The sequence below is a fragment of the Diuraphis noxia genome, unplaced genomic scaffold (assembly GCF_037042655.1).
Source record: "Diuraphis noxia isolate RWA-SAM2 unplaced genomic scaffold, SU_Dnox_SAM2 contig0001, whole genome shotgun sequence".
In the NCBI taxonomy this organism is placed as follows: Eukaryota; Metazoa; Arthropoda; class Insecta; order Hemiptera; family Aphididae; genus Diuraphis; species Diuraphis noxia.
The window spans coordinates 67,648,929-67,675,871 of record NW_028301711.1 but is presented as its reverse complement, the minus strand read 5'-3'; the positions used below and the strand labels follow the sequence as shown (position 1 = coordinate 67,675,871).

The following is a 26,943-nucleotide window of genomic DNA, read 5'->3' as shown; positions in this document are numbered from 1 at the left end:
ATGATTTGAGTAAGCAAATCAATGATAATTGCTTGATGAAATCTGTTTCGACACCTGACAGTCATAAATCTCCGTTTTGACAATCAGTGCAATCTATAGATTTATATAAAAATATGCTTCCTAAAGATTTGACATATTATAAACGAATGCCAAACGATATATTCCAGGCGGATTATATAGTAGGAAGTTATGGGTACATATTACCTAGTTTCAGACATACTATGGACGTTTTAGACGACCTGTACTTTCAAGATTTTGATTCATTATCTGGGAAAAATTGGTTGACTAACTTTGTTATAGATATCTGCTTGATGTCATATGCTTTTAAGCTAGGCTCAATGAATATCCAGGTTTTATCAGCCAACCATGTCAGACGTCTGTTTAAAAAAAGAGAAATTGGTGAACAGCATTATAAAACTACTTTTACTCAGGACAGTACAGTTATTCTACCATGGATAGTAATTGTTTTAAATTTCAAAACCAAAGAGTATTACATCATGGATCCATTTAATCCATATAACACAGAAATTCGATCATCAAAATTTCAAATCAATGTACCAAAAATGCTAAAATCAAATGTTATATACGGTGACGATTTACAATGTCCAACGTTATCACATATTACATGCCCTTTGGAAAACGTTCCACGACTAAAATATGGATATAATTGTGGAATTTATTTAATATACTACACATTTAAAATTATGGACGATTCTGAATTCAGTTTAGAGTTTAATCCTAAAAATTACACATAATATTTGAAAAATTATCTCTTAGAAAATTCTGACGACATGACAAACATATGCTTATACTGTAGCCAGCACTTAGATAAGCATCGAAGTCTCCCCGAAGATGACTGTGTAGAATTGGTGTCATGTTCGGTGTGTTGCCGCTGGATAGAAATAAATTGCATTCCTAAAAAAGATAGAATTGATAATTATGAAATAAATAATTTCTTCTGTTTTCTTTGTCAGAAATTATGAAACTAAAACAATATATAGAAATATTAAATATTGAGTTTAAATAGGTGAACAAGTTTATTGTTCTATTATGATTTATTATTATATCAATAATAGCTGCTATGTTTGGAAAATAATTTTTTTTGTTTTAAAACAAGGGCAACTGTAACAAAACTAATTTGAAACCAGTACCTTGTAATATAAGTTAAACGCAAACAGTAATTTTCATGTATTATTATCGTAATCATCAGACATAGCTTCAAAACACAATTTGTAACCACACCAGTCAGTTATGCATTTAATATATTATCTGACTTTTAATTTAATTTATTCATGCATAATTGACAGTCCACAGTCTGATCAAAGTGGGACGGCATTTTGTGTTTTACTTAGGTATTTCATTTATATTTAATGTATGAGAAGAATTACTTGTACATATATATTGAATATATATATATAATATTCATATAAACAATCAATTCATTGTAGAAATTAGAAGTTGTATCTTCATTGTAGCTTTTTATCTCAAGTTGTTAGTACATGGCATTTCACTCCATACCATATTCATAAACGGCATAAACCAATAATATAGTAACTATTAAAGTTATTTATGAATATTGAATACGTATTCAAAAATTTGGTAGGCTCCGTTTTCTTGATAAATTTTCAATCATGTACAATCTGAAATCACACAAAAAGCCAAAAAGGTTAATTATATTAAGAACATTGTATTCATCTATACTCTAGAGTGATTTTCCAGGGATGATGCAATACTCAATACTGTATCGACTTAAAATCACCAAATCATAAAATGTTAAAATTATATATAATTTAACATATTCAAAATTATTATTGATTTTAATAAAATGTCACCATTATTAAGAATTGAAATTTGGAAAATCATAAGAAGAATAATAAATTGGGGAATAAGAGTTTGATTTGAATTATAAATACTAATTTACAAATTAAGAATTAGGATATTTATAAATCATAGCAGAGCAAAATTAAAAACAAGTTTGTTTTAAATTTAAATTTTGAAAAAGATACTCCATGGGTACAGAATTCACTTATAAATAAAAGTAATAGATATCCATTAAATAATGTATTACTTTCCATGAACCACAGCTGTGTTTGAGAGAAAATACTAATCGCACCGCCTATACATTTTTCTTAATGTGAGGCCTCCTATAATTGTAGGTCAGTAGGCTTAGACATGCTCAGTCCTTTCCTGAATTAATTTTATCTAATCAAAGAAAATAAATCAATTAAAGAATCACATACAATTTTTTGTAGAGGATACCTACTGCTCAAATGAATGGCATGCAGCGTTGGCTGTGAGTTTGTTTTCAAATACATTTTCCAAAGCCATATCGTTGAGTGGAAACATATATATCAATGCTTATAACTAGAAATCAATAAAATTAATACACTATTAATTATTACAATATCTATACTTACTAATTCAAACTGTTAATGCTTAAGGCACAATAGGCTTATGTCGTATGCCCAGTACACGTATACATTTTTATCGATTGAGAACTGAAAGCTAGACACACAATTGTACTTTACGTTATGTGTTTATTCTTTTTGCACGCACAAAAGAACAGGGCATGCGACCATTACATGCATCCAATCCGGCATACGCGGATGTTTTATCCCGCACAGATTTGCATACAATGATGATTGATAGCTTGACATTCGATTACAATTATTCGTATTTCTTTAATGTACGAGTATATACATTCAAAAAAGAACCGGGCATGCAGCAGGACACGGTATTACACCAGATGAGGAAAGACCGCTAGACACTCAAAGTCACAGTTTTCGGTATGACTTAACTTTTTGAATTTCCGGTGAAACGATTTTCACTTGACCACCACGACTATATTCGCAACGTCGCTCTCTTTTCTCTCTCTTACCGCTATCACTGTATCATTATTATTCGGTATATAATATATGTATATTGACCATAAACTTTATTTCCTTCCTTCACTTATACCTACGCACGTAACGGGGTCCGCAATCCATCGCAAGTGGATATTATAGAATTCGCACATCGTGATTTAATGACTGATAGCTATAGTCTGTTCAAAATGAGATGATGACTCGGCGGCGACCAGTTTTGATCGCCGCCGATCATATTCCGCCCAAAAGCATCGATCACGTGACCGAAGCAACAGTGGGGATGTGTTAGCACGATGTGTGGATGTGCGTGTGTGCGTCATGCGTCATACATTTTAAATTATTTACACACATCGGAAGTCGATACTAGTATAGATAAAGGAAAGATAGATGCCCAACTCGAAACAAATTTTGGTTTGCTTACGTGGCTCCCTCTGATGACAATTGTTTGTAACTACATAGTACGTTGACCGTTGACTGATTCTATGATAAACATTTCTACCTGGTAAAGATTAAAAGTTTATACAATAAACATAGAAAAAAGATAAAATAACTAATAAGGATTTAAATATTTAAATTTATAAAACTAATTAAATTAATAAAACTTTAATTTTTACAAGTAATATTAGATAATATTAATTAAATATTAATCCTTATGTTTTACTTTAATATAATCTGTGATCTTATATGTACAATTACAAAATAATTAGGTATTTATATTTAAACAGGTATTACATATCAAGTTTATTTAAAATATTATATGTTATGGCAAAGGTAGTATGACATGTTGTTGACAAGTGTATGTTTTTGAACAATATTTACAGGATATTTTTTTAAACTTATGTTTCAGATAATATTGACGAGCAGACATTTTTAAATAATCGGTTAGGTTAGGTTCTAGAATCTGAACCTTTTTGAACCCTATTGATACTTTTAGACAAAGTAAATAATTAAAAATTTTTAAATTTTTCAAATAAAATAAAATTGAACTTAAATTATGTTTGTTACAGAATTTGAAAGTGTCAATGTTAATTTCAAAAATAAAAATTAACTTTTTTCTTATGCCATTCTCCATAATTGTTGGTAAAATAGTATCTGAAAGGTCAAACATTTGTTTTACAATTTTAAAATATGTTGAATTCGGGTGAATTAATGAGTTAGATGTGTAGTCTCTGGATTTAATTAGAAGGTTAGTTTTATCTTTGCTGACTAAAAAATCTTTACATAATTTGCAATTGTTGTTATACTTTAAAATTGTTCGAGCCATATAGCCGGCAATATATCCAACATTTAAATCAGTGACAATTGTAAACTGTTTTTCAGAACCATCTGTTATTGGAAAAGTGAGTAGGTTTTCACCATTTTCATTGGATATCTGATAGCCTGAAGGTGAACTAGTAATAAATTGTTTTAAATTATTTAAAACATTGTCAGATTCATCCAGTTCACAATTTCCAATCAATTTGACCGAAGAAAAGTTATTTATTAATAACGTCTTAAATGATGAAACAAAATGATAGCAGTCTGGATTTGTGTTCCTATAGGAATGGCTTCTAATATTTCCAAATAAAACTTCCAAGGAATCTTGATTAATGTTTCTAGTTAACAGGTATTTGAAGTTGTGTTTATTTTTTAGCTTATACCAAAGATGTTCAAAAGACTTCAATGTCATGACCCAATTGTTTATGCACGGCGGTTGTCTTGCTAACGGCTTTTTAGTAATTTTGTCAATGAATTTCATACTTTGAAACACTCTTATTGCTTGATTCCAATGGTTGAGATGAACATCTTCGGATTCAATTTTTATTGCTCCTGATAATGGTTTAGAAGCATTCAAGGAATCAAATGTTTTATCTACGAATAATAATAAATCTGCTGTGCCATCAGAATCTTTAATTTATTATTTTGAAACATTAGTCTTGATAATAATTTCATAACAGATGACACTCTTTGGCTAAACACTTGTGTAGCAAGACAAACTTTCATTTTTTGTTTATATGGATAAACATGTGCTTCAGTTAATTTTGGCAAAGCTCTAATTTCATAGTTTTCATTAGCCTTGTCTATATTAACCCTTTCAGACCTCCGGGTCACTTTTGTGACCCAATACTTTGATCGTCAATAACGAATGCGGGTTTATTATATTTCGATCACTCTGTATACGTATCGATGCGACAAGTTTCTAGGAATACGGTAAAGCGATTATCATTATCATAACTGTATTGGTTCGATTTATATTTAGATATTTGTATGAGAAAATTTCCAGAAAAAGATCCTCTTATTTTTTTTTTCTATTTTTGTTATTTAATTAAACTCTGCGATTAGTTATGTGCTATTAATATACGTCACATGAGAGTAAACTTGTTATTCGTCGTAATAATATTATTGATAAAACTGTTGGATTATTTAAACGTTTGGTACGAGCGTTTGAATGTTGGGTCATTTATGTGACCCATCGGTCTAATTGGATACTCTTGTTTACGTATATTCTAACGACGGACGGATGGTTGCGTAAGTGTTAATTTGCTTGTTTTATTTATATTTCCCATGTATATTCTTTTCGGATATAATTATATCATAATATAATATTATTATTAATGATTTAAATTATAATAAATTAATTAACAGATAATAATTACCATATAATCAATTATAATATTACTAAAACAATATACTCACTCGTTAAATATTTTTAAAATGACGTGGAAAAACTTACACGAACAAGAAATTCTAGATTTATTAGAAGATGGAAATATCTCAGATATAGGAAGCATAGATAATGATGAAGAGATATTCCCAATTAACGAATTTGATGAATTAATGGACATTTTTGATAATGATGAGGAAAATACATCGAATGAAGTACCTGAAAATCTTGAAATATCAAATTCACTTGTACAATATCATGTTACTAATAAAAAAGATATAAAATGGGTACAACAACCATTTGAAAACTTAAAATTAAATTTAGACGATATAGAATCTGTAATTGCACCAGCATCAATGCCTGCTCCTATTGACTATTTCAATAAATATTTTTCAAATGACTTCTATGAACAAATTGCATATAACACATTATTATATACAGTCCAAAAGGGAATACATTTTTCACCGACAAATGCTCAAGAAATAAAATGTTTCATAGCTATTCATATTATCATGGGAACCCTTAAATTCCCACGTGTACGTATGTATTGGGAGGAAGCTTACCGTATAAATACTGTTGCTAATAATATGACTAGAGATAGATTTTTTCAACTTAGATCTAATTTTCATATAATAGACAACGTTAGCATACCACCGAATAATAAAGACAAATTTATTAAAGTCCGCCCGTTATATAATTTAATAAAAAAGCAATGTAACAGTTTGATCAAGGAGAGAAATCTTAGTATCGACGAGCAAATGGTGCCTTTCAAGGGTAATCTATCAATAAAGCAATACATAAAAGGTAAGCCATGTCCATGGGGAATCAAAATTTTTGTACTAGCTGGAAGTAATGGTATGGTGTATGACTTCATATTGTACCAAGGATCAAACACTGAAATAAACCAAGATTTACAAAAAATTTTCGGAATTGGTGGTTCTATAGTACTACAGTTGGCCGAAGGTATAAAAAAAAATTCCCACTATCTATACTTCGACAACTTTTTTTCTTCATATCAATTATTCGAACGTTTATAATCATCTTGGTATTTATGCAGCAGGGACTATTCGAACTAACCGTTTTGCAAATCCCCCTCTGTTAGCGGATAAAGTCTTGGCGAAAATGGGACGCGGTACATCCTTTGAAATAAAATCAATAAAAAATAATGACTGTTCTAGTGGTATGATAACAAACCAGTCAATATTGCTTCTAATTTCATAACATCAGGAAATTCAGTAAAAATAAAACGATGGGACAAAAAAAATAAGCAGTACGTTGAAATTGAGAGACCAGAAATAATTTCGCTTTACAATAAATCAATGGGAGGTGTGGATAAGATTGATCAGTTAATTAGTACATATAGAACATTTATAATAACTATATAATAATAATATTTAATAATAATATATAATAACATATATAATAACTCATGCTTTTGATATGGTAGTAGCAAATTGCTGGCTACAATATTTAGAAGACGCTAAACTGTTAAACGTTCAAAAAAATAAAACTTTGGATTTATTACATTTTCGTTTACAATTAGCGAATGAGTTAATTTATTGTGGAAAATCTGCAACACCTAAGAGAAAAGGTAGACCTCTAAATAATGCGTCACCTACAAGTGCACTAAATTTATCAAGAAGTTCAGACTCAGAAGTGTCGCGTCAAAAACTGAACAGAACTGACAGCAGCATACCCTCCGATGCAATACGATATGATACGATCGACCATATTCCAGCTGTTGACCGTCTGAAAAATCCAACAAAGTGCAAAAACCCCGAATGCTCCAGAAAACATAGAACTCATACATTCTGCGAAAAATGTGATGTACATTTATGTTTGTCGTCAGACAGAAATTGTTTCAAAGAGTTTCATACAAAAAAATAAAGAAATAATTAATTACATAATTTTAAGTTGATAAAAAGTTTTTATAAATGTCATTTATTGTTTTACAGGTGTTAATATTATTTATTTTATTATAAAAAGGTCATTAAAATTTTTAGTTTATTTGTCTAGCTATAATAATATTATATTATATATATTTAAAAAAAAATAAAACTGTTGTTCAATTCATTCCTTATAGACCGCTGGTTCATTTATGTGACCCTACCTGTATTTCTATAAATATAGGTGCAAAAATTATAAAAAAATGCATAGACCATCCTTAAATAGACTTAATAAAAAATTTACAAAAAAAAATTTTTTTTCTAAAAAAAAAACATCAGGTCTGAAAGGGTTAAAATAATTCTATGATATGGTCCCACGAAGCCTGTAATTTTTTCCCATTCATGAAAAATTCTAGGTCTTTGGTTCTAAGGTTATTCTCAAACATTTTGTCAGGTGTGGGACATCATATATTGGGATTATTTCAACATTGTCTATTTCATATGCAACTCTATGCATCTCTTTATTTTTATAATAAGCCTTTGTTTCATTTAGTAAATAGTTAATAGCACTTCTATTTGTAGGGCCTTGGTCACACACGGATGCTATTATGTTAATGCCTGTACTTTTAACACTCTTTACAGCTTCTTTAATACAAGTAACTAACTAATTTGTTTTAGTGGTTCCTTGACAAAAGTAGTAAGCATAAAGTTGTTTCCATTTTTTGCTTACACCTTTTATCATAAAAACCAGTACATGGTCTGCAAATTTGTTTGTGAGTCTTCCCAAAATTTTCAAAACCTAACATTAAATCATTTTTTTTGTCGTACTTTAGACCAGGCTCAAGAGCCATTTCATCAAATAAAATTATGCAAGTTCGGTCCATTGGTTTTAATTGTTTCACTTGGTGCTTCGTATTTTCCTCAATGTGACTATTAATGACGGGTATAAAAGGTATTTTTTCAAGCAAATTATTTAATGTAGTTTCACAAGGCAAGGCAAATATTTTAGATAAAAACTTATACGCTTTTGGAGAAGACTTGGAAATAGATAGAGCAAATATTTTATCATTTAACGTATACCTTCTACCATTAAGTTTTTTGTGTTGATTTCCTACTTGGCTTTCGATAAACTCTAAAGTAGTTTTGTTTATTTTTTCTTGAAAACCTTTGTAGATATTACTTTTTATAAACTTTTTTGCTACACATAATTTACTTTTTAATGATGCTTTAATATTGGACATTCTTTGAACTTTTGCTTTCAATTTAACCACTTATGTATAAAATTTTCTTTTGATAGGTGTCAGTCAGCGCCGGATTGGGAAGAAATTACTTACCGGGCTGTCCACCTAGACCGGCTCAAGTTCCTAAACAATTTTTTTCTTAACCTATCAAATTTTATTAGTATATAACAAGATTTAATTTATAGACCCTTAATGTAAATACAAGTACTACTATTTCTTTCTCCAATTATAAATCAAACATACTAGGAATTATATTATAATATTATACAAAAAACATAAGTAAAACTTTAATAGTTTATTATTGTAATTATTATTAAACAATATTACTGTAAAATGTCAAAAAATAAAAATAAATGTTATGTCACATAATTTTCAAATTAGTAAATTTTTTAATAAACTACTTTTATTAGCTATTAATAACTGTATGACGTCTTCATTTTTGATGTTTTGTAAAATGTCTTTCTCAATATTCATTAATAAAAATGTATCCATTTTGTCTTGCGATAAACAATTTCTGAGTCTATTTAGTATATACTTTAACTTTGAAAACGCTGTTTCACAACGTACTTGCGTACAAGACAGCGTTAAAATAAACTTATACGCTAAAAATAAACTTGAATATGCCATGGAATGTAAATTGTAGATTTGTAAAACTTTAAAACAACATACAATACAATCTTTACATGTATTTTTGTTTTCATCAATTTTTTCTTCATTGTCCTCATCATTATCGTCATATTGTAATAATTTTTCCTGGTCATCATCATCAGCAAGTTGTTTAATTTTAGGCCATTTAGAAGCAAAATCTTTAATTTCATCGGTAAATGTTCCTACAGTTAAGCTAGGATCAAATTTGTTTAAAATACTTGTTAGTTTGATAAGTCTTTTTGCTATATCGATATGGCTTAAATTTAGAGTTGAAATAAAATTAGAGGGATCTAAAATTGAAATACTAGAAAATATTTCATGTTCCGAAAATCTATGTTTTATGCTGTTTATAATTTGATCATAAATCACATTAAATACGTTAATACGATATTTGTTTACTTGGTTTATTGTTGGATCGTCTTTACTAATTTCTCCTGCCATTATTTTTTTTCTTGAAATTCTATGTTCAGTAAATTCTCGAGGTATATTTAAACCCAAATCATTAAGAGTCATGTTTGCCCATTCCGTAAAAGTGTTTGATGCTTCTAAAATATTTTCAAAATTGCGAGATTGTTTATTTAATGTATTCGTAGTTTGTTTGACCATTTTGTAAGCCTGAAAAATATCCAATCCTTTTGTTTGTAAATAAAGAGATAGTGGTGTTGTTGATGAAAATATTTGTAAAAAAATTTGACTTAATATAATTGTTTCATATTTCAATAACGAATCAACGTAAACTTTAGCCTTGAATCTAACATCTGATGTAAAATTTGGTGTATTATAAATTTCATCTAAAGTTTGAACAATATCTACAAAGAGTGCATCTTTAGGATTATGAAATGACCCAAATATTTTACTTACACAACGGTCTTTGGCCCACCACCTAGTTTCTCCAATAATAGATATAAATTTGTATTTACTTGTTGTTTCCCATTTATTCATTCTCAAGTAGGACTCACGAACAAAAACAGCAATAGAGCTTAATAAACCAAAAAAAGAGACACATTCTATGCATATTTTGGCGACATCTGTCATTACCAAGTTAAGAATATGTGCATGGCACCACACATGTATTTGTTCTGGAACTTCCTTTTTTAACCATGCAGTAAATCCGTTATATTCTCCACGCATATTTGCAGCGCCATCGGTAGAACTACCCACACATTTGTTTAAATCCAATCCAGATTTTGTCAAAAGTTCACAAACCAATTTGCACAATTGTTATCCTTTTCCAGAAATGCATCTTACAAAACCTAGTAATCGTTCATTTACATTAGTATTTACGTATCGAATAATAACAGAAAGTTGATCATGAACATTTATGTCCTGCGTCGAGTCAATTTGTATTGAAAAAAACTGGGCTTCATTGATATCATCTGAAATACATTTTCTCATTAATTGTCCTATTGCTTCTATAATGTAATCTGCGGTTGTTTTTGATAATAATGTAACTAGACTGCCTGGGCGACCTGAAGATTTTTTTCCAGTCACTTAGTTATTGTTATGGAATTTCGAACTTTTTAAAACAGCATTATTTATATGATCTTTTAAAAGAGGATCAAATTTTGATATCAATATAAGAACTTCTAAGAAATTTCCATGATCTATTGTGGCATCATTGAGAGTATAAGCTGCCTCAGCGTTTTTAGCACCACGATAACTTAATCCTCTCTTACCAATCATTTTTATTGTTTCAATAATGCGATCTAAGACAGCTCTTTTCTTACACTTCTCAGCTTGATTTTCCTTTGTAAACATATTATAGAGATCTTTTTGTTTTGAATATAGTAAATATGAATCTATACATTGACTATGATCAACTGATTTTTCATGTTCACAAAGACGCTGATATAAATGTCGAGGATTTGACTGACAACCAATAGTAAAACGGTTAGAATTTTTTGAAAAAGCTAAACAAAACGTACAGTAAAATAATTTACTACTATGTTCATAAGTTAACCATTCACGCTTATAGTTGTTATTATCTTTAACTCGGTAGTATGTAAGTAATGGGTTAAATATTACATTATTAAAAGGTTGAACTGGGTGAGTTTTGAAAAACATTTTTAATTCAAAGGTATTTGGTTTTTTGAAACTAGTGATTACCACAGAATTTTGTTCAACTACTTCTGGATTATCCGAATGTTTATAGGAAATAGAGTGATCTGCATCATTACTTAAACTTTTGTTTGTTGTAGTGTGTCTAAACTTGTCAGCAACTTCGACACTATTACAGTCCTGTATTGGTTAAAATTAAAATATTAATATAGAAATTATATAAATATAATTATATCAATTTATACAAAATACAATGTATGATGTATATATATATAAATATATATATATATATATATATATATATATATATATATATATATATATATATATATATTAATAAAATAAAGTGAATGAAAAATGGTTAAATATCGTTTATATTAATTTACAAATGTCATAAAGATTTATAGATTTATTTCATTAATAATTTAGGAACTTATTTACACCTAACATTTATAGGAATATTTGTACTATTAAATTTAATAATAATTTTTATAACTGATGTAAAAGCTAATATTTTAATAATTACTTTGAAACTGAAATTTAGTACATATTATAGATTTTAAGATTTACTTACATTGTTTTAACCAAACAAATAAAAAATGTTCATTTGTTAATTTATAACATGGATAAACATCATCCTTCAATTAAACAAATTAAATAACAAAAAGCAACATTATATACAACTATAACACCAAACCATTAATTTTTAATTAGTAACCTTCTACATCAATCAATGCAATTAATGTCATATATAAATCTCGTCCCACACAAAAAAGTGTAGATTCGTATTTTATTAACAATAAACCACTTTCTGTTTCAAAACAAAAAACAATTGATGAACAGCTAGGAGTTATGATTTCAAAAGAATTCCAACCTTTCAGTTTAGTTGAAAATGTTGAATTAAAAAAATTCATATATTTATTAAATCCTGGGTATCAGTTACCATCGAGGAAAACTGTTTCGAAATCTATTTTACCACAGTTGTATGAGAAAACAAGAGAAAAAGTTAGAAATAATTTATTGAATGCCAAATATATTTCATTTACAACTGATGGCTGGACTTCCATAAATAATGATAGTTTTATTTCTGTCACTGTACATTTTATCGATCCAGAAGAGTGTGTTTTAAAAACATTTTTACTTGGATGTTTTAACGTGGTGGAATCCCACACAGCTGTAAATTTGTCATTATTTTTAAATAATTGTTTTAAAGACTGGAATATAACAGAAAAAGTAAAAGTTGCTGTGAGTGACAATGCTGCGAATATAACATCAGCAATCCGGCATGAATCAAAATTGGCGCCATATTCCCTGTTTAGCGCATACATTAAATCTAATTGCACAATCTGGACTAGGTGAAATAAAAAACGTTCACAAAAAAGTAAAAACCATCGTTGAATATTTTAAACGAAGTACAAAAGCAAATTTAAAACTTAAAAATGCACAAAAACAAATGGGATACCCGGAATTAAAGTTAATTCAAGACGTTTGTACGCGGTGGAACTCCACGTATGACATGTTTCAATGGTGTATCGATAATAAAGAACCTCTTATGAGTACAATTGCAATAATAGGTAATATGGATAATTTAGTACACGAAGACTTTGAACTAATAAAACACTACTGTACAATATTTAAACCGTTTAAAGAAGTTACTATCGAACTAAGTAGCGAAAAAGGCATTTCGATTTCTAAAGTGTTAATTTTATAAAAGCGTTACATTCACATATAAAAAATAAAGAAAAAGAACCAAATTTACCAAATGCTATACATTTGATGCTTTCTAAAATGGTAATAAAAGCCAATGCTAAATTTGAAAATATCGAAAATCAGCCTATTTTAACAGAAGCGACTATTTTAGATCCACGGTTTAAAAAAAAAGCATTTAATAATCAGTATACATATCAAAAAACATACGAAAAGATAGTACAAAGAGTTGCAACAATTATTCGTTTAAATCAAAGTCCAGCAGAAAATGAAGAAAATGAGAAAACCATACCGACCGATCGTGGAAACGAAACTTCTGAAATTTGGCAACAGTTTGACTCTCGGGTACATACATTATATTATCATTGATATTTTGATATTTAAGTGATTTATAAAATTAGTTTATGATTTTTAGGTGTCTACTTCAACTTCAGTCAACACACCAACATCTGAGGCTATCGTGGAGTTGGATAGATATTTGAATGAACCTATACTAGACCGAAAATCAGATCCTCTTAAATGGTGGAATGACAGAAAACAAATCTATCCAAATTTATTTGATTTGATGTTAATGCGTTTGTGTGTACCATCAACATCAGTTCCGAGTGAAAGGACCTTTTCAAAAGCTGGCTACACCATTTCCGAAAGACGTAATAGATTGTCAACAAAAAACACGGTAATGTTGATATTTTTAAACAGTAATTATTAAATACTATTATTTAATTTTTAATTTTTATCCGTTTTAGGCTTAGGCAAGTAACTAAGTTAATTTTAGAAGTTTGAGTTTATTTATTTTTTTTTTATTTTTTTTGCTGAAAATAAATATGTTTATTATTTATGTGGTTTGTTTTTTTTGAGTCTATAGTTCATTTAATATAATTGTAGCGTTTTGAAAAATATTAAAACGATGATAATTTTTTATTAAGCATTTCAAAATTCAAATGTAAAGGTATTTATATAATGATTCGTAGGTAATATTGTAAACAATGTTTACAAAAACATAGTGTTTCTGATACAAATTTAATTATTTAAAGTTAATTTTTCCCGAATACAGTTAAATAGTGTTGTATAATAGGCCTACGAGCTACGAAGCATATTCGTTCATAAATATTAAATATCCATTGCAAGAATGAGTAAACATTTGAATATAAGTATTTTTATCGTTCCGCGAGGAACTATACGAATGTGAGTAAGTACAAGTAACAAGTGTAACTAAAGAAAGAATGTACTGATTGTACCGATGTAACGAATATATTGGAATCGGTACTTTATTGGAACTGTACCGATTGGAACGATTCCACGAAAGGAACGATAATTCCCACCACTAGAATCTGGCAGCCGGTTAGGTTAAGTTAAGAGATAAGGGTGGTGAAGTTAGGTTACCCGTCTGCTCGAACGACTTGTGTTGTGGTAGATGGATTGAATGAAATAATTATAACAACTTGATTGGTGATTAATTATTAGACATTTATTTGATTATGATGTGAATAAAACACTATTATTGAACAATAATGATTTAATTCAAAAATATTCTGAGTCCGAATAATTAAATTGGACTGGTGTCTGGCGTGAAGGTGCTTGCACTGACTCTGGTGGCTCACGTCTGAATTGGGTCTAATCGGGGCTCTCCTATATAGTCCTACTCTCTGCGTTTCCTCTCCTATCGATAAGATAAGTATGTGTCCATGGCCGAGTCGTGCAAAAGCGTACGTGTGTAATTCTATGATATTGCAGCTTCCCACGCTCGTGCGACCGGTTGGTCCACATCCTGGTTATTCGCGATACGTAATCTCAATAACCAGATGACTTCACGGCTATAGATAATATGGTTGCGGAACGGCCTATACTAAACAACGCAATAAGCCGAGCCGGAATCTTATTGAAAAGTCACGTGACTAAAATGACGAGCCTGTCACGCCATCTACGGCATTTGATAGAACCACGGCTACAGATAATATTTATAGCCGTGGATAGAACTAATTGTACAACGGCTATTTATAGTATATTTTCGTTATATTATTGTTCTATGATATTATGTAGATTTGCGGACTATAAACCTTTTAGACCTTTTTTATAGACCAGTAGACTACGGTTACGGCTATAGATATTTGATTTAATATTTTAAAAATATATTATTATGGCTAATTGTTGTGTGAACTATAAACTATAAACCTGAATATTTATTTATTGCATACCTACCTATTTATAATATTTATATAGAATTTATAGATGAACATTAATATTTTTGTATTACTATATTTTACTTCTGTATAATAAATTAAAGAGACAAATAATAACCTGGGTAATAACCTTTATTACTAAGTCCAACCTTATCAATAGTATTTAATATGTAACTTATATATCATGTAAATAATTTAGAGTTAAACCCATTGTTGCCAATGGCCATAGTTGCCGAGGCTTAATTCAAATAAAAATAAATAAATAAATAAATTGAAGAACAAGATTTATGATAGAAGCACAGAAACAAAATATTAGAATAATTATATTTTATTAATGAAGTCATACAATTTATTACCTAGAGAGCGCTGTGTGCTGGTGTAAAAGCCAATACACGTTTTGAGCTTCACATTTTCACAGTTCGTTCCCACAACCATATTATCTATAGCAGAGGTTCCCAACCCGTGGTACGCGGAAGGCTCGTAGGTGGTACGCGAAGAAATTTTTTTATTACTATTTGTAACTATTTGTAAGAAACTTTTGAAGTATATATTTATTTTTCATATTATAAAATATTCAATGAAAAATTACTCTAAAATATTATAATATTATATAATATTATGTGATTCATAATATTGAAAATAAAATTTATTCTGTGTAACTATACTTACTATAATATCATATTGTACGTTTATACTTTTTATACTTTGGTATAAAAAAGTTACCATGTCGTGGTGATTACTGAATTTTTTAATCATAATCCATAAGGATTAAGAGTATACCAATGACGCGTAACCATAACAATGGTGCACTAAAGGTTATTTTTTAAAGAAAACGTTCGTTGATAAAACATATAAAAAGTTAATAAGATGTGTTGAGGGTCACCAAATTATAAAATGTTTCCGAATTGGGTGTTATCGTAAAATATTTGGATACCTCTGCTTTACATAATGTAAATATGCACTACAACTTGAAAGCATAAATAAAAAAAAGATTACAAAAACACTTTAAACATTTAATCATTTTATTTTGGTGTAAACTTAGAGTTTTGTTTGTATAAACATAATCTAAACATACGAGTAGAATCATGCGCTTAACCAACGATTTGAACTATTGTTCCCGTGCCCGTAGCCTTTCGTGTCCACTGCCATCCGTGATGTATTTTTCACGTCCATCCTCACAATACCGTACATTTTCCTATCAGTGCTCCCTATATCAGTCGTGTCTACTGTCTACTGTCTGTTATTCAGAATTTAATTTTTAGTGTTAATTTATTTAATCAATTCACTTTTTAAGTGCACCATGGATTTTAGTATAGAAGAGCTTAGTATAATAGCATTGCTTTTGGACGAGGACGAAAAGAAGGAAAAAAGAAGACACTGGGTTCATCCTATTTGGAAGTTTCGAGACACCGAAGGAGAATTTGCAACATTATATATAGTCTGTTCAAAATGAGATGATGACTCGGTGGCGACCAGTTGTGATCGCCGCCGGTTATATTCCGCACAAAAGCATCGATCACGTGACCGAAGCAACAGTGGGGATGTGTTAGCGCGATGTGTGGATGTGCGTGTGTGCGTCATGCGTCATACATTTTAAATTAACATACATTTAGATATAATTTATAATTAATTAGATATGAAATTTTGCCAATATTCTTTTGCTGTATCTTGGGAAGAGGAAGTTTCGTCAATGGTTTCCAACTGATTTGAATGTCGAGGATAGTAATTTTGCATCGTTTGCAACTCCAACTTTTGCACTGTAGAAAAAATCTCAGTCTTTGCTATATTCTGCAAGTATGGAGGTAGTGATTTTAAAGTATGTGATATCCCAAAGAGGAAACAGTCGATAGGGTTATCCAAAGTTATAGTGGGTAGTCTACTTTCGCTTGATTTTGTCTCTTCTTCCTTTTTTCAAGTATGTACTTCATGAGTGTAGATGCTGCTGTCTCAGGTTGAATATTTTTTTTCCTACTAGGCTTAGCAAATTTCACAGCAGAGAAAGAAGGTGTATCGTTTCTAGAAGAAAGATTATGTTGGGTGAATGACTGGCTGACTGGTTGATTGGATATTTCTGGAGAAAGTGTATCGTTGCTAGAAGTAGGATTATGTTGGGTGAGTGACTGGCTGACTGGTTGCTTGGATACTTCTGGAGAATTAGGAATATCAGTTGTTTGCAGAGATTCTTGTCCTTCATCATCATTATTAAGTTCTGCATATTCAGTGTCAGGATGCCTTCCAATGTTCCCCTTTGTTTCGCGTTCTTCCATGTATTCAAGTAAAAACTGTAGCTGGCTTTCAAATCTGTACGGTTTCACTTTTTTAACAGCTTGTCCACTTGTGGTTCTTCTTTTACTCAAAGACTTTCTGAAGTTGTCTCGTATGTTATTCCACCTTGCTTTGCAATTACCAACTGTGCAGACAAAAATATAAATTATTATAATTATAATCAGCAGAGCTAGTTTCACCTTATTTAAATTTAAATATTATTATTAAATATTAAAAATTATATAATTATTAGTATGTAACTGTTTTACAAATATATTTTTATTTCAGATATCTGGCGACAGGCGATTCATTTAAAACAATATCATTCAGCTACCGGATTGGTCACTCCACTGTACAGTCAATAGTGACCGAAACATGTAGTGCAATTATTAAAGCTTTGATAAATGAAGTGATGCCTGAACCATTAGAAGAAGATTGGAAAAGATACGCACATGAGTTTAGAGATATTTGGAATTTCCCAAATTGTATAGTAGCTGTTGATGGAAAACATTGCTGCATACAGGCTCCACCAAACAGTGGTTCTCAATTCTTCAATTACAAGAAATTTTTTTCAGTTGTGTTGCTAGCCATGTTTGATGCAAATTATAACTTCATTGCAGTAGATTTAGGTGCCTATGGTCGAAACAGTGATGGAGGTTTTTGGTCAAATTCTAACATTGGTAAAGCATTTGAATCGGGTAATTTATCGGTACCTGGACCTTCATCACTTCCGGGCATAAACACTGAACTTCCTCATGTAATTGTTGGCGATGAGGCATTTCCATTAAAGACATACATTATGCGCCCTTACCCCGGTCAGGAACTCGACGATTCAAAAAGAATTATTATCGTCTCAGTTGTGCAAGAAGAGTTTCGGAATCCTATGTCAAAAATTCAGATTGTACAACAGGCAGATACAATCATTACCAGATAATGTAGACAACATAATATTGGCCAGCTGCGTCTTGTATAATTTCATACGAAAATATGAAGCTGCACCTGTCATCAGAGGAGATGCAATTGGTAACGATAACAATCAAGTAAACTCAGCAATAAGAAACCTGTCCCATCGAGTTGGAAATGCTACCAGAGAAGCTTTTCAAATAAGAGATGCATTCAAAGATTATTTTTCTTCAGAAGCTGGATCAGTTCCATCGCAAAATCACATTTTAATCAACTATTAAAACGTAACAATGCATTGATTACCATACCTAACCATTTAATTATTATTACGATTATAAATAATAATAAGTATGTAAAATAAATAAATATACATTAAACCATTCTTTTTTTTTTTCTATATATAGCTGTTGGACGCTGTTCTGTCGTCGTCGCATGCTTATCGCACCGACGCGCGACGGCGACGACCGGGCATATTCTATATTTAATTAATTATAATATTTTATCTATTTGTGTTCAAAAATATGCGCGTATACGCGGAATGACCCGACGACGGTCGATTGCTACTTTTATTTATTTTATTTTATTTTATACTGGGGCAATTTCTAGTTTTGTTGAAAAAATGTGATAATTTCCAACTTAAATTATTTCACATAATATACTGATACACATGTATTAAACTAATAGTTAATATGAACGTTGAATACTACTACTACTAATAATAATAATAACAAATAACAAATACTCACCATCATTCTTCATTTCCTCGCCAATTTCCTGCCATATTCCTCCCTTCAAATTGGAATTCAAATACTTTGGGTCCTTTAAATCATAAAGAACCTGTCTGTTCCGTACCAACTCAATTAGAAGTTCGTCGTTCATGATATAAATATTTTACATAAAAACATAAAACCAAAACTTACAGTAAAATACACTAGTCAAAATTTGTATTTTGACGTCCGTGAAAACAAAAAATATCGGCGACGACGTATTTTTTTTTTTATCACGGATGCCTGACGAGCACTGTGAACGTCGGAGATTCACTGCGTCGGACGCGTGTGAACACGCACGGTCTATCACGGTCTATTAATATTTTTTTTTCACTGAAGCTCACTGATGTCACGTCACGTCACGTCACTGTTATGTGTGAATCGACCTTTAGTATTGATTATCGACAACACACACATTTCAATGTACTTGCTTGGGTGTAAGTCTTTTAAAGTGTTCGTACGATTCGTTGATTAAAACATATTTTTTTTTAATTAAAAATAATATTAAATTTAAATTTCCGTCAGTTTATGAGTTGAAAAAAACAATTCGATATTCAATTATACCAGCCAAATTAAATGATGTGACCAGAAACATAACTTTGTGCTATAGAATGAACTTCAGTGAAAAAACACTATCGATGTCTATTCCAAAATCAATTAAATTTCTTAGTATATGCGATCCTCGACCAGATACGGACATACCACCAACAACAATAGAGAGGCTTTCAGATAGAGCTTTAAAAAATATTGAAAAAACATTCAAAACGAATTCGATTGGAAAAGATGAATACTCAACGATTATTGTACGGAAGGTAAATTAGACAGTACGATGTACAGTATTAATAAATATATGACTTAAGTCATAAACAATTTATAGGTAAAACCAGTGCTCGAAATGGACCGGAACGCACCGGAACGGCGTTCCGGTTCGTAAAATAAACTTTGCGTCCGTTCCCGTTGGTTAAAATTAAAATTTAAGAGTTCCGTTTCGTAATAATTCACAGTATCACAATTTCGAGGATTAAAATTATAAAATTTCCTTTCGACAAAATATAAAATTAATATAGGTAATATACTTAATAATTAATATAGAGAGAAGTTTAATTTGTAACTCCATGAGGCTTCACCTGACATCACGCGTGTATAATCGTTTTATCGTATTATCGCAATTATTCGAAATAAAAACGTAAACGATTTAATGACCGAAAAGTTCCCACAGGCTACGCTATACAATTAAAGTCGTGATCGCAATAAAAGGCAATAAAACGTAAAAATACCCAATTTACTATCGATAACGTATTCTGTCACAAATTGTAACAAACTCTATCTACCGACTATCTGTAATCGTTATACATGTGTACATTGTGTATACCTACCTAATTATATTTTGATTGTAGTTTGATAATACTTGACAAGTGACAATGTCACAATATATTTAGTCGGTGTTTTGCTTCGAGTGCGGTCAGTTACTGCATCAGTATATGTGTGAGGTGCATTTTACTTTTAAGTATTATAATTATTATAAATTATGAGTTCGTTTTTATTAAATTGGGTCAACAAACGTCCGAACGATTCATTGGAAACAGAAAATCCAAATAAAAAAGTAGCATTAGAACATCCTGAAACGGTCGTCGAAAATGTTGAAAGTTCCGACTGTGATGTACATATCCCAACTTGCTGGAATTATAACACCTCTCAGATCTTCATTAAATATTAGTACAGTCTCTGCACTTTTATTTATTAATTGTGTTGGCCCTCCACTCACTGAATTTCGTCCTGAAAAATATGTACGGTCATGGTTAGCCAAAGGTGGACATGCTGCTGATGACAATGCAAGTCGCAAACGTGACAAAAAAATTGACGACAAATATTCAGCATTATGGAAATTATTATAAACTATGTATTCAATTTGAATTGTAAATTTTTTAAGCTTAAAATTACTTAAAATAATTAAAATTAAAAATTAATATTATAATACTCATATTAATTTTTTAAACGTTCCGGTTCGTAAAATTTTTCATTTCGAGCACTGGGTAAAACCATTGATTTTATAATAGACAGATAGCCCATGGTATAGGAGTTTTCGGCAACTTATATTATGTTAATAAGGACTGTTAATTGATCATTATAGTATGGCCGCACATTGTTATCAATTATCTGTTATCAGTAATCGGTGGTCCAAAAAATCAAAATATTAGTGGTCAAATACTATAATATAATAGTAAATAGATACTTTAAGTAATACAATTAGTTAATAGTTATTGAAAATTGAACTATTGACTGTAAACATTTCTGATATATTTTTTTTAAATTAAAATGCCTACGATTTGTGCCATTTTTGGGTGTTCTAATAAAACTACAAACAAAAATATTTCTTTCTATCGTTTTCCAAAAGTTAAGATGAATGCTGCGTCAGACCTGAAAATGAAAATGAATAAACAAAAAAATGCTTGGTTGAAATCATTACGTAGACTTGATCTAGCAAATAAAAATATTGACTATATGCGTGTATGTTCTGTTCATTTTAAATCTGGTAAACCAGCCAAATACCAAGACGAAAATGATCCAGATTGGTGTCCAACATTAAATATGGGTTATTGCGTTACTAATGGTAAGAGTATATTATTAGGTATAGTTATAATGATGAATTTATAAATTTAATATGATAGGTTTGTGTAAAACTAAATTCACAATAACTGTTAAAAGTACATCAATTAAATCTTTGTTAAAAAATATTAGGTGTAGCTACTTCTCCAGTCATGAAAAGGTATCAAAGAGCTACTAAAAGGAAATTATTCACAAATAAAATTAATGAACCAAATACCAAAATTTCAATTAACAATGTAAAAATACCAAATTTAGTTTTAAAATTGGTCCTAATTATTCAACAAAATTTTCTGTATAGGATTTAGTTATTGAAGATATAGAAAATGAAGATATGCCAATCGACACTGGTATATCGTCTTCAACTGAAATGACAATGATGGACATACAAACATTACAAAATGATTCAGTACAAAATAACTTATTAATATCAAAATTAAAATCTGAAATTAATTATTTAAATTTAAGTGAAATAACTTTTAATAATAGACCAAAAATGTTAACATATTATACTGGGTTAGAGAGCATTCAACTATTTAACTTAATACTTGAGCAGATTAAACCAGGGTTAACTTCCAGCAATCAAAGATTATCAGAATTCCAAAAGTTATTATTATGCTTAATGAAACTAAGATTAAATTTACCATTTGTGGATTTGGGTTACAGATTTAATATTACTTGTTCAGCTGTTTCTAATATATTTCGTAAGGTAATATATCTTTTAGAACACATGTTCAAAAAATTAATTTACTGGCCTGATAGACAATGTTTACGTACCTTAATGCCTAGATCATTTTTCAATGCATTTGGCAATTCTGTTGCAGTGATAATTGATTGTTTTGAGATTGGAATTGAAAAACCATCGAATTTAAAGGCCAGAGCTCAAACGTGGTCATCTTATAAAAATAAAAACACTGTAAAATATTTGATTGCAATTACTCCACAAGGTATTATTTCATATATATCCGAAGGTTGGGGTGGTAGAGTCAGTGATAAGCATATTACAGAAAATTGCGACTTTTTAGAAAATTTATTGCCTGGGGATATAGTGTTAGCTGATCGAGGGTTTACAATAAATGAAAGTATTGGATTTCATTATGCTACATTAAAAACTCCTGCATTTACTAAAGGACAACCTCAGTTACATCCTTGTAGTATTGAGGAAACAAGAAAAATAGCGTCTGTTCGAATTCATGTAGAACGAGTTATAGGTTTAACTCGTTCAAAATATAAAATACTTAATGGCCCTGTTCAAATAACATAGACATAATAATATATGGACTGCGCTTTCCTCACCCCCAGTCTATCATGTCAGGTCGTCGAAATTGTTTGAGAGAGATGGCGATAGTTGGGGACAGTCATGGAAGAAATACGTCTATATTTTATACACCATGAATATGTTTATTATTAATAAATGTGTAATAATAGTAAATATTATAATTATTATATTGGTATTATAATAGTTATAAATTATAATAGTCACTCCATGTTTTTACATCGACTGACGATTATATAATCCATATATATACGCGAACAAGCGACTTATTGTGTTATTATAGTGTTATTTACTGTTATTTACTGTTATTTAACTTAAAAAATAATTATTATTATTTTTTAAACAATATTTTAAAAATAATAATGAAAACTTGTTTTGCCGTTCTTACTTTTTAGTTTATACTTGTTGACACTTGACTGTTGTTTTGGACATTGGTGATACTAGAAACTAGATAATGATTATTTCATGGCTTAAATAAAAATATTCAATAGTTTCTTCCATGCTTGCCCCCAACAATCGCTATCTCTCTCAGTTTATATCGGTCCCGGTTTTCTCTCTCTGAGCGCAGTCCATATATTATTATGTCTATGTCAAATAAGTACCCTTAGACACCAAAGTGACAAATCATGTCTCCTTGATTCGATTGTCACTGTATGTTGCTCATTAATGAATTTATGTAGTTCAGTTGTACCTTTAGAATAAGTACATATATATTCATACCTAATTTGTTTAAGCATACTTAATTATAAATATGAAATGTTTATTAGTTTCTTTAACTAAAATAATAAAACAAAATTGTTACATAAAAGACAATAGTTAAAATATTATTTACAGGTTGAACATTTCCAATTTTTGTTTGGCTTGCGTTTGATACCTAAACATGTATAATGGTACCAAAGATTTAAACACCCTTCTTGAGAACACATTAACATTTTACCCCCTTTGTCTGTTTTACACATACAATAAGGATATGTTTGTCCACTTAAAGACTCTTGATTTGTAGTTGAAACAAGATTGTTGTCAGCATTTGAAGTAATAAATCTTCCCAGTAACTCAGGTTAAATAGCTTCATAAAAGAACCATTTTGATTTAATTATTATTTCATTACACAATTCATGGTTTATATTGATGCGTTCTATGTGATAGTTGTTTGGCGACCAAATAACGAAATCTGCATAATTTACACCACAAATCAGCATCTGTGTTTGAACTTGGTAGAAGTATGGATGGTTGTTTTTAAATTTTCCATCTGTTAAATAGTCAAGATTTTCTATATCTTTTCCCTGACTTACACTGTAGGGACATTTTATTTCCAGACAACCTTTTCCACAACAGTCACAGTTAATCTGGACTTGCCCCCATGTATGGGATATTTGAATTAATAACTAATCCAGATTCAGTAACTGAAAAATTTATGTGGTTGTTTTGTAATTTTTTAATGTATAATAATCGACCATTACTTTCATTAGTATTACCCCATTCTGTTGCTGCATTTTTAAATTTATTATTTAAGGGATAACAAATAGATTTAATAAGACTTATATTTGAGTTGTACGTTTTTACAGAACACACATCCTTGACTCTGGATGCAGTTATACGTCCACTTCTATACAAGTACCATTCTTTAGACTGTGACTGTAATTTAGTAAGTTCTTCAATTTGGTTACAATCATTCACAGTTAAAGAAAAATTCATACTAGAACCTAAAGTGAGCAGCTCTTCTCTACTAAGTAGAGTGTTCTCATCTTTATAAATTCCATTTAAACTTTTAGGGAAAGAGTTAACTTTAAATTTTAAATTATAAGGTGTTACTACCTTTAAAATACCAGCATTACTATTTATTTTTTCTAACTTAGAAAGAAAACTATGAAAAGTATCATTATCTTGAAGTGTTTTGAGTAGTATTTTAATCAAATCATTTTTTGAATTATATGTAGGTGAACAATTTGGATCAATAGTTTTTGGATGACTAAAATCAATACAAGATATTTTTTTTGGTTCAGTATTTTTCTTAGAAGGGGTAACCCAATATGCTGAGACATCAGTAACTGACTTCTCTGATTCAGTTTTTTTCAAGCAACTATACTGAAGAAAAAATAGAACAGCGCCAACATGCGAACAACATTCTCCTAGACCAGCCATACAAGTACAGTGTGCAGCTAACACATCACCCGGTTTTTTTAAAATAAGCCATGGTATAAGTTTGGTGTCATTCAACCGTTGAGAATGATTCACCTATAAATTGTTAAAAGCAGAAGCAAAATTACACCAAGCAAAATAAACATTTATAATAGGAGCTTTTAAGCATATAAACTTACCTCTGAAACTACAAGCGTATTATTATTAATATCAAGCCATTTAACATTGGATATCCATCCACTTACAAAAAAATTATAAGCTTCTAAACTTTTATAAGCCTTAAACTCTTGTAAAGTGTATGCACTTTTAGTTAAAACAAGGTAATTAAATATATCAGGATATGTTACATCTGGTACTAAATCTAAATTGTTAGACCATTTAATAGATGGATCTTTAAGCATAAAATATGGATCATGGGAGTCAATATTGTATATCTTTTCTAGGTACCTTTTTTTAACTTCCTTAGTCATACTCCTAATGTAATTACTTAGTGTTAAATCCATTATACTTATAAATTAACACCACTGAATAGAATAATACTTATAACAGTTTATTACGAACACAATTTAATACAATAAACAATTAATAACAATTACCTATATTATAATAATCAAAAATAAATTTCATTAATATATTATAATATGCAATATTTAATATATTTCGGTAGTATCACTGACGTTTTTGGACCACCGGTAATTGATAAGAATTAAAATAAGTTTAAACCTAACCTATATTATAATAATCAATAGGTAGCGCTGGTCGGTGTATCAGTATCATTATTATGAATTGTATTAATAGTCAATAATAATAACATAGAACATAATAGAAGCGACAGTCGAACAGCTGATCGATTTGTTTTCATTTTGCCGGAGGTTCAACATGAAGTTGGCAGTGGAAGCTCGGCATGATGTTTTAACCATATTGTAATTTAAAATCTGTAGCATGTTTCGACTGTTATCACTTTTTTCTGTGATATTGATAATTTAAATTTTTAAAAATTAGAAAATACATTAAGCATTGCGATACGGTTACAACATCATACCGGTCATCCACTGCCAACATCATGCCGAGCCTTCAGCTCAAGGTCAACAGAAATATTTTTCGGTGATCAATGGGATTTTGATAGCTGTCGCTTCTATTATGTTCTATAATTATAATAGATATCGACCGGCACGATCATTATCTGCGTTTATACCGAAATAGATTTCTGAATAAAACAAGCTTGCTTCGTTAAAATTATGTATTATTATTATTAATTATTAAGTGAATGGAGGATGTCGGCGCACCGTTTGTTTTCCATGCACAACATAGACAAAACGCATTTACGCAAAATCATGTTTTTTATATTTTTGAGTTATCTTTAGAGTAAAATCACCCATTACAAAAACGATAGAGAATAATATTTTTGAGAGTATGACATAAATTTGTTTAAATATTGTTTCAAAACACTTTAAACACCATTTAAAATTTCATTTTTTTTTCATTTTGAAAGTCATAACAAAATTAAATAATAATAAAATATAAAACCGATATGTCAATGTCATTTCCTAGGAAATAATAAAATAATATTATCCTCTACAAACCAAAAAGAGAAATAATTTATATTCCTTACAAGCAGTGGCGGCTTGAACTCTTTTTCCCTCGAATTACGTTTAATATTTTTACACCACCCACCCTAAAATATGGTTATTAGTCATTAATTATTACTGTACATTATCTGCTGAGTACCTACACATATAATATATGGCTATATATTATATT

At 29.8% G+C, this 26,943-nt stretch overlaps 3 protein-coding genes across 3 annotated transcripts; all 3 read left to right on the top strand.

The window, feature by feature from the left end:
• Positions 1-12,794: 12,794 nt before the first annotated feature.
• LOC149061425 (E3 SUMO-protein ligase ZBED1-like) lies at positions 12,795-16,681 on the top strand. The gene is made up of 4 exons (XM_089214984.1): positions 12,795-12,915; positions 13,056-13,393; positions 13,464-13,724; positions 16,523-16,681. Exons 1-4 carry the CDS (start codon positions 12,795-12,797, stop codon positions 16,679-16,681), a joined length of 879 nt encoding a protein of 292 aa, XP_089071110.1.
• Positions 16,682-17,905: 1,224 nt separating this feature from the next.
• LOC149061424 (uncharacterized) lies at positions 17,906-18,427 on the top strand. Its single transcript, XM_089214983.1, has one exon. It carries the CDS (start codon positions 17,906-17,908, stop codon positions 18,425-18,427), a length of 522 nt encoding a protein of 173 aa, XP_089071109.1.
• A 3,166-nt stretch (positions 18,428-21,593) lies between these two features.
• On the top strand, positions 21,594-23,745 carry LOC107167328 (uncharacterized). The gene is made up of 4 exons (XM_089214982.1): positions 21,594-21,780; positions 21,909-22,032; positions 22,080-23,027; positions 23,643-23,745. The coding sequence occupies exons 1-4, from the start codon at positions 21,594-21,596 to the stop codon at positions 23,743-23,745; spliced, it is 1,362 nt and encodes a 453-aa protein (XP_089071108.1).
• Positions 23,746-26,943: the final 3,198 nt, after the last annotated feature.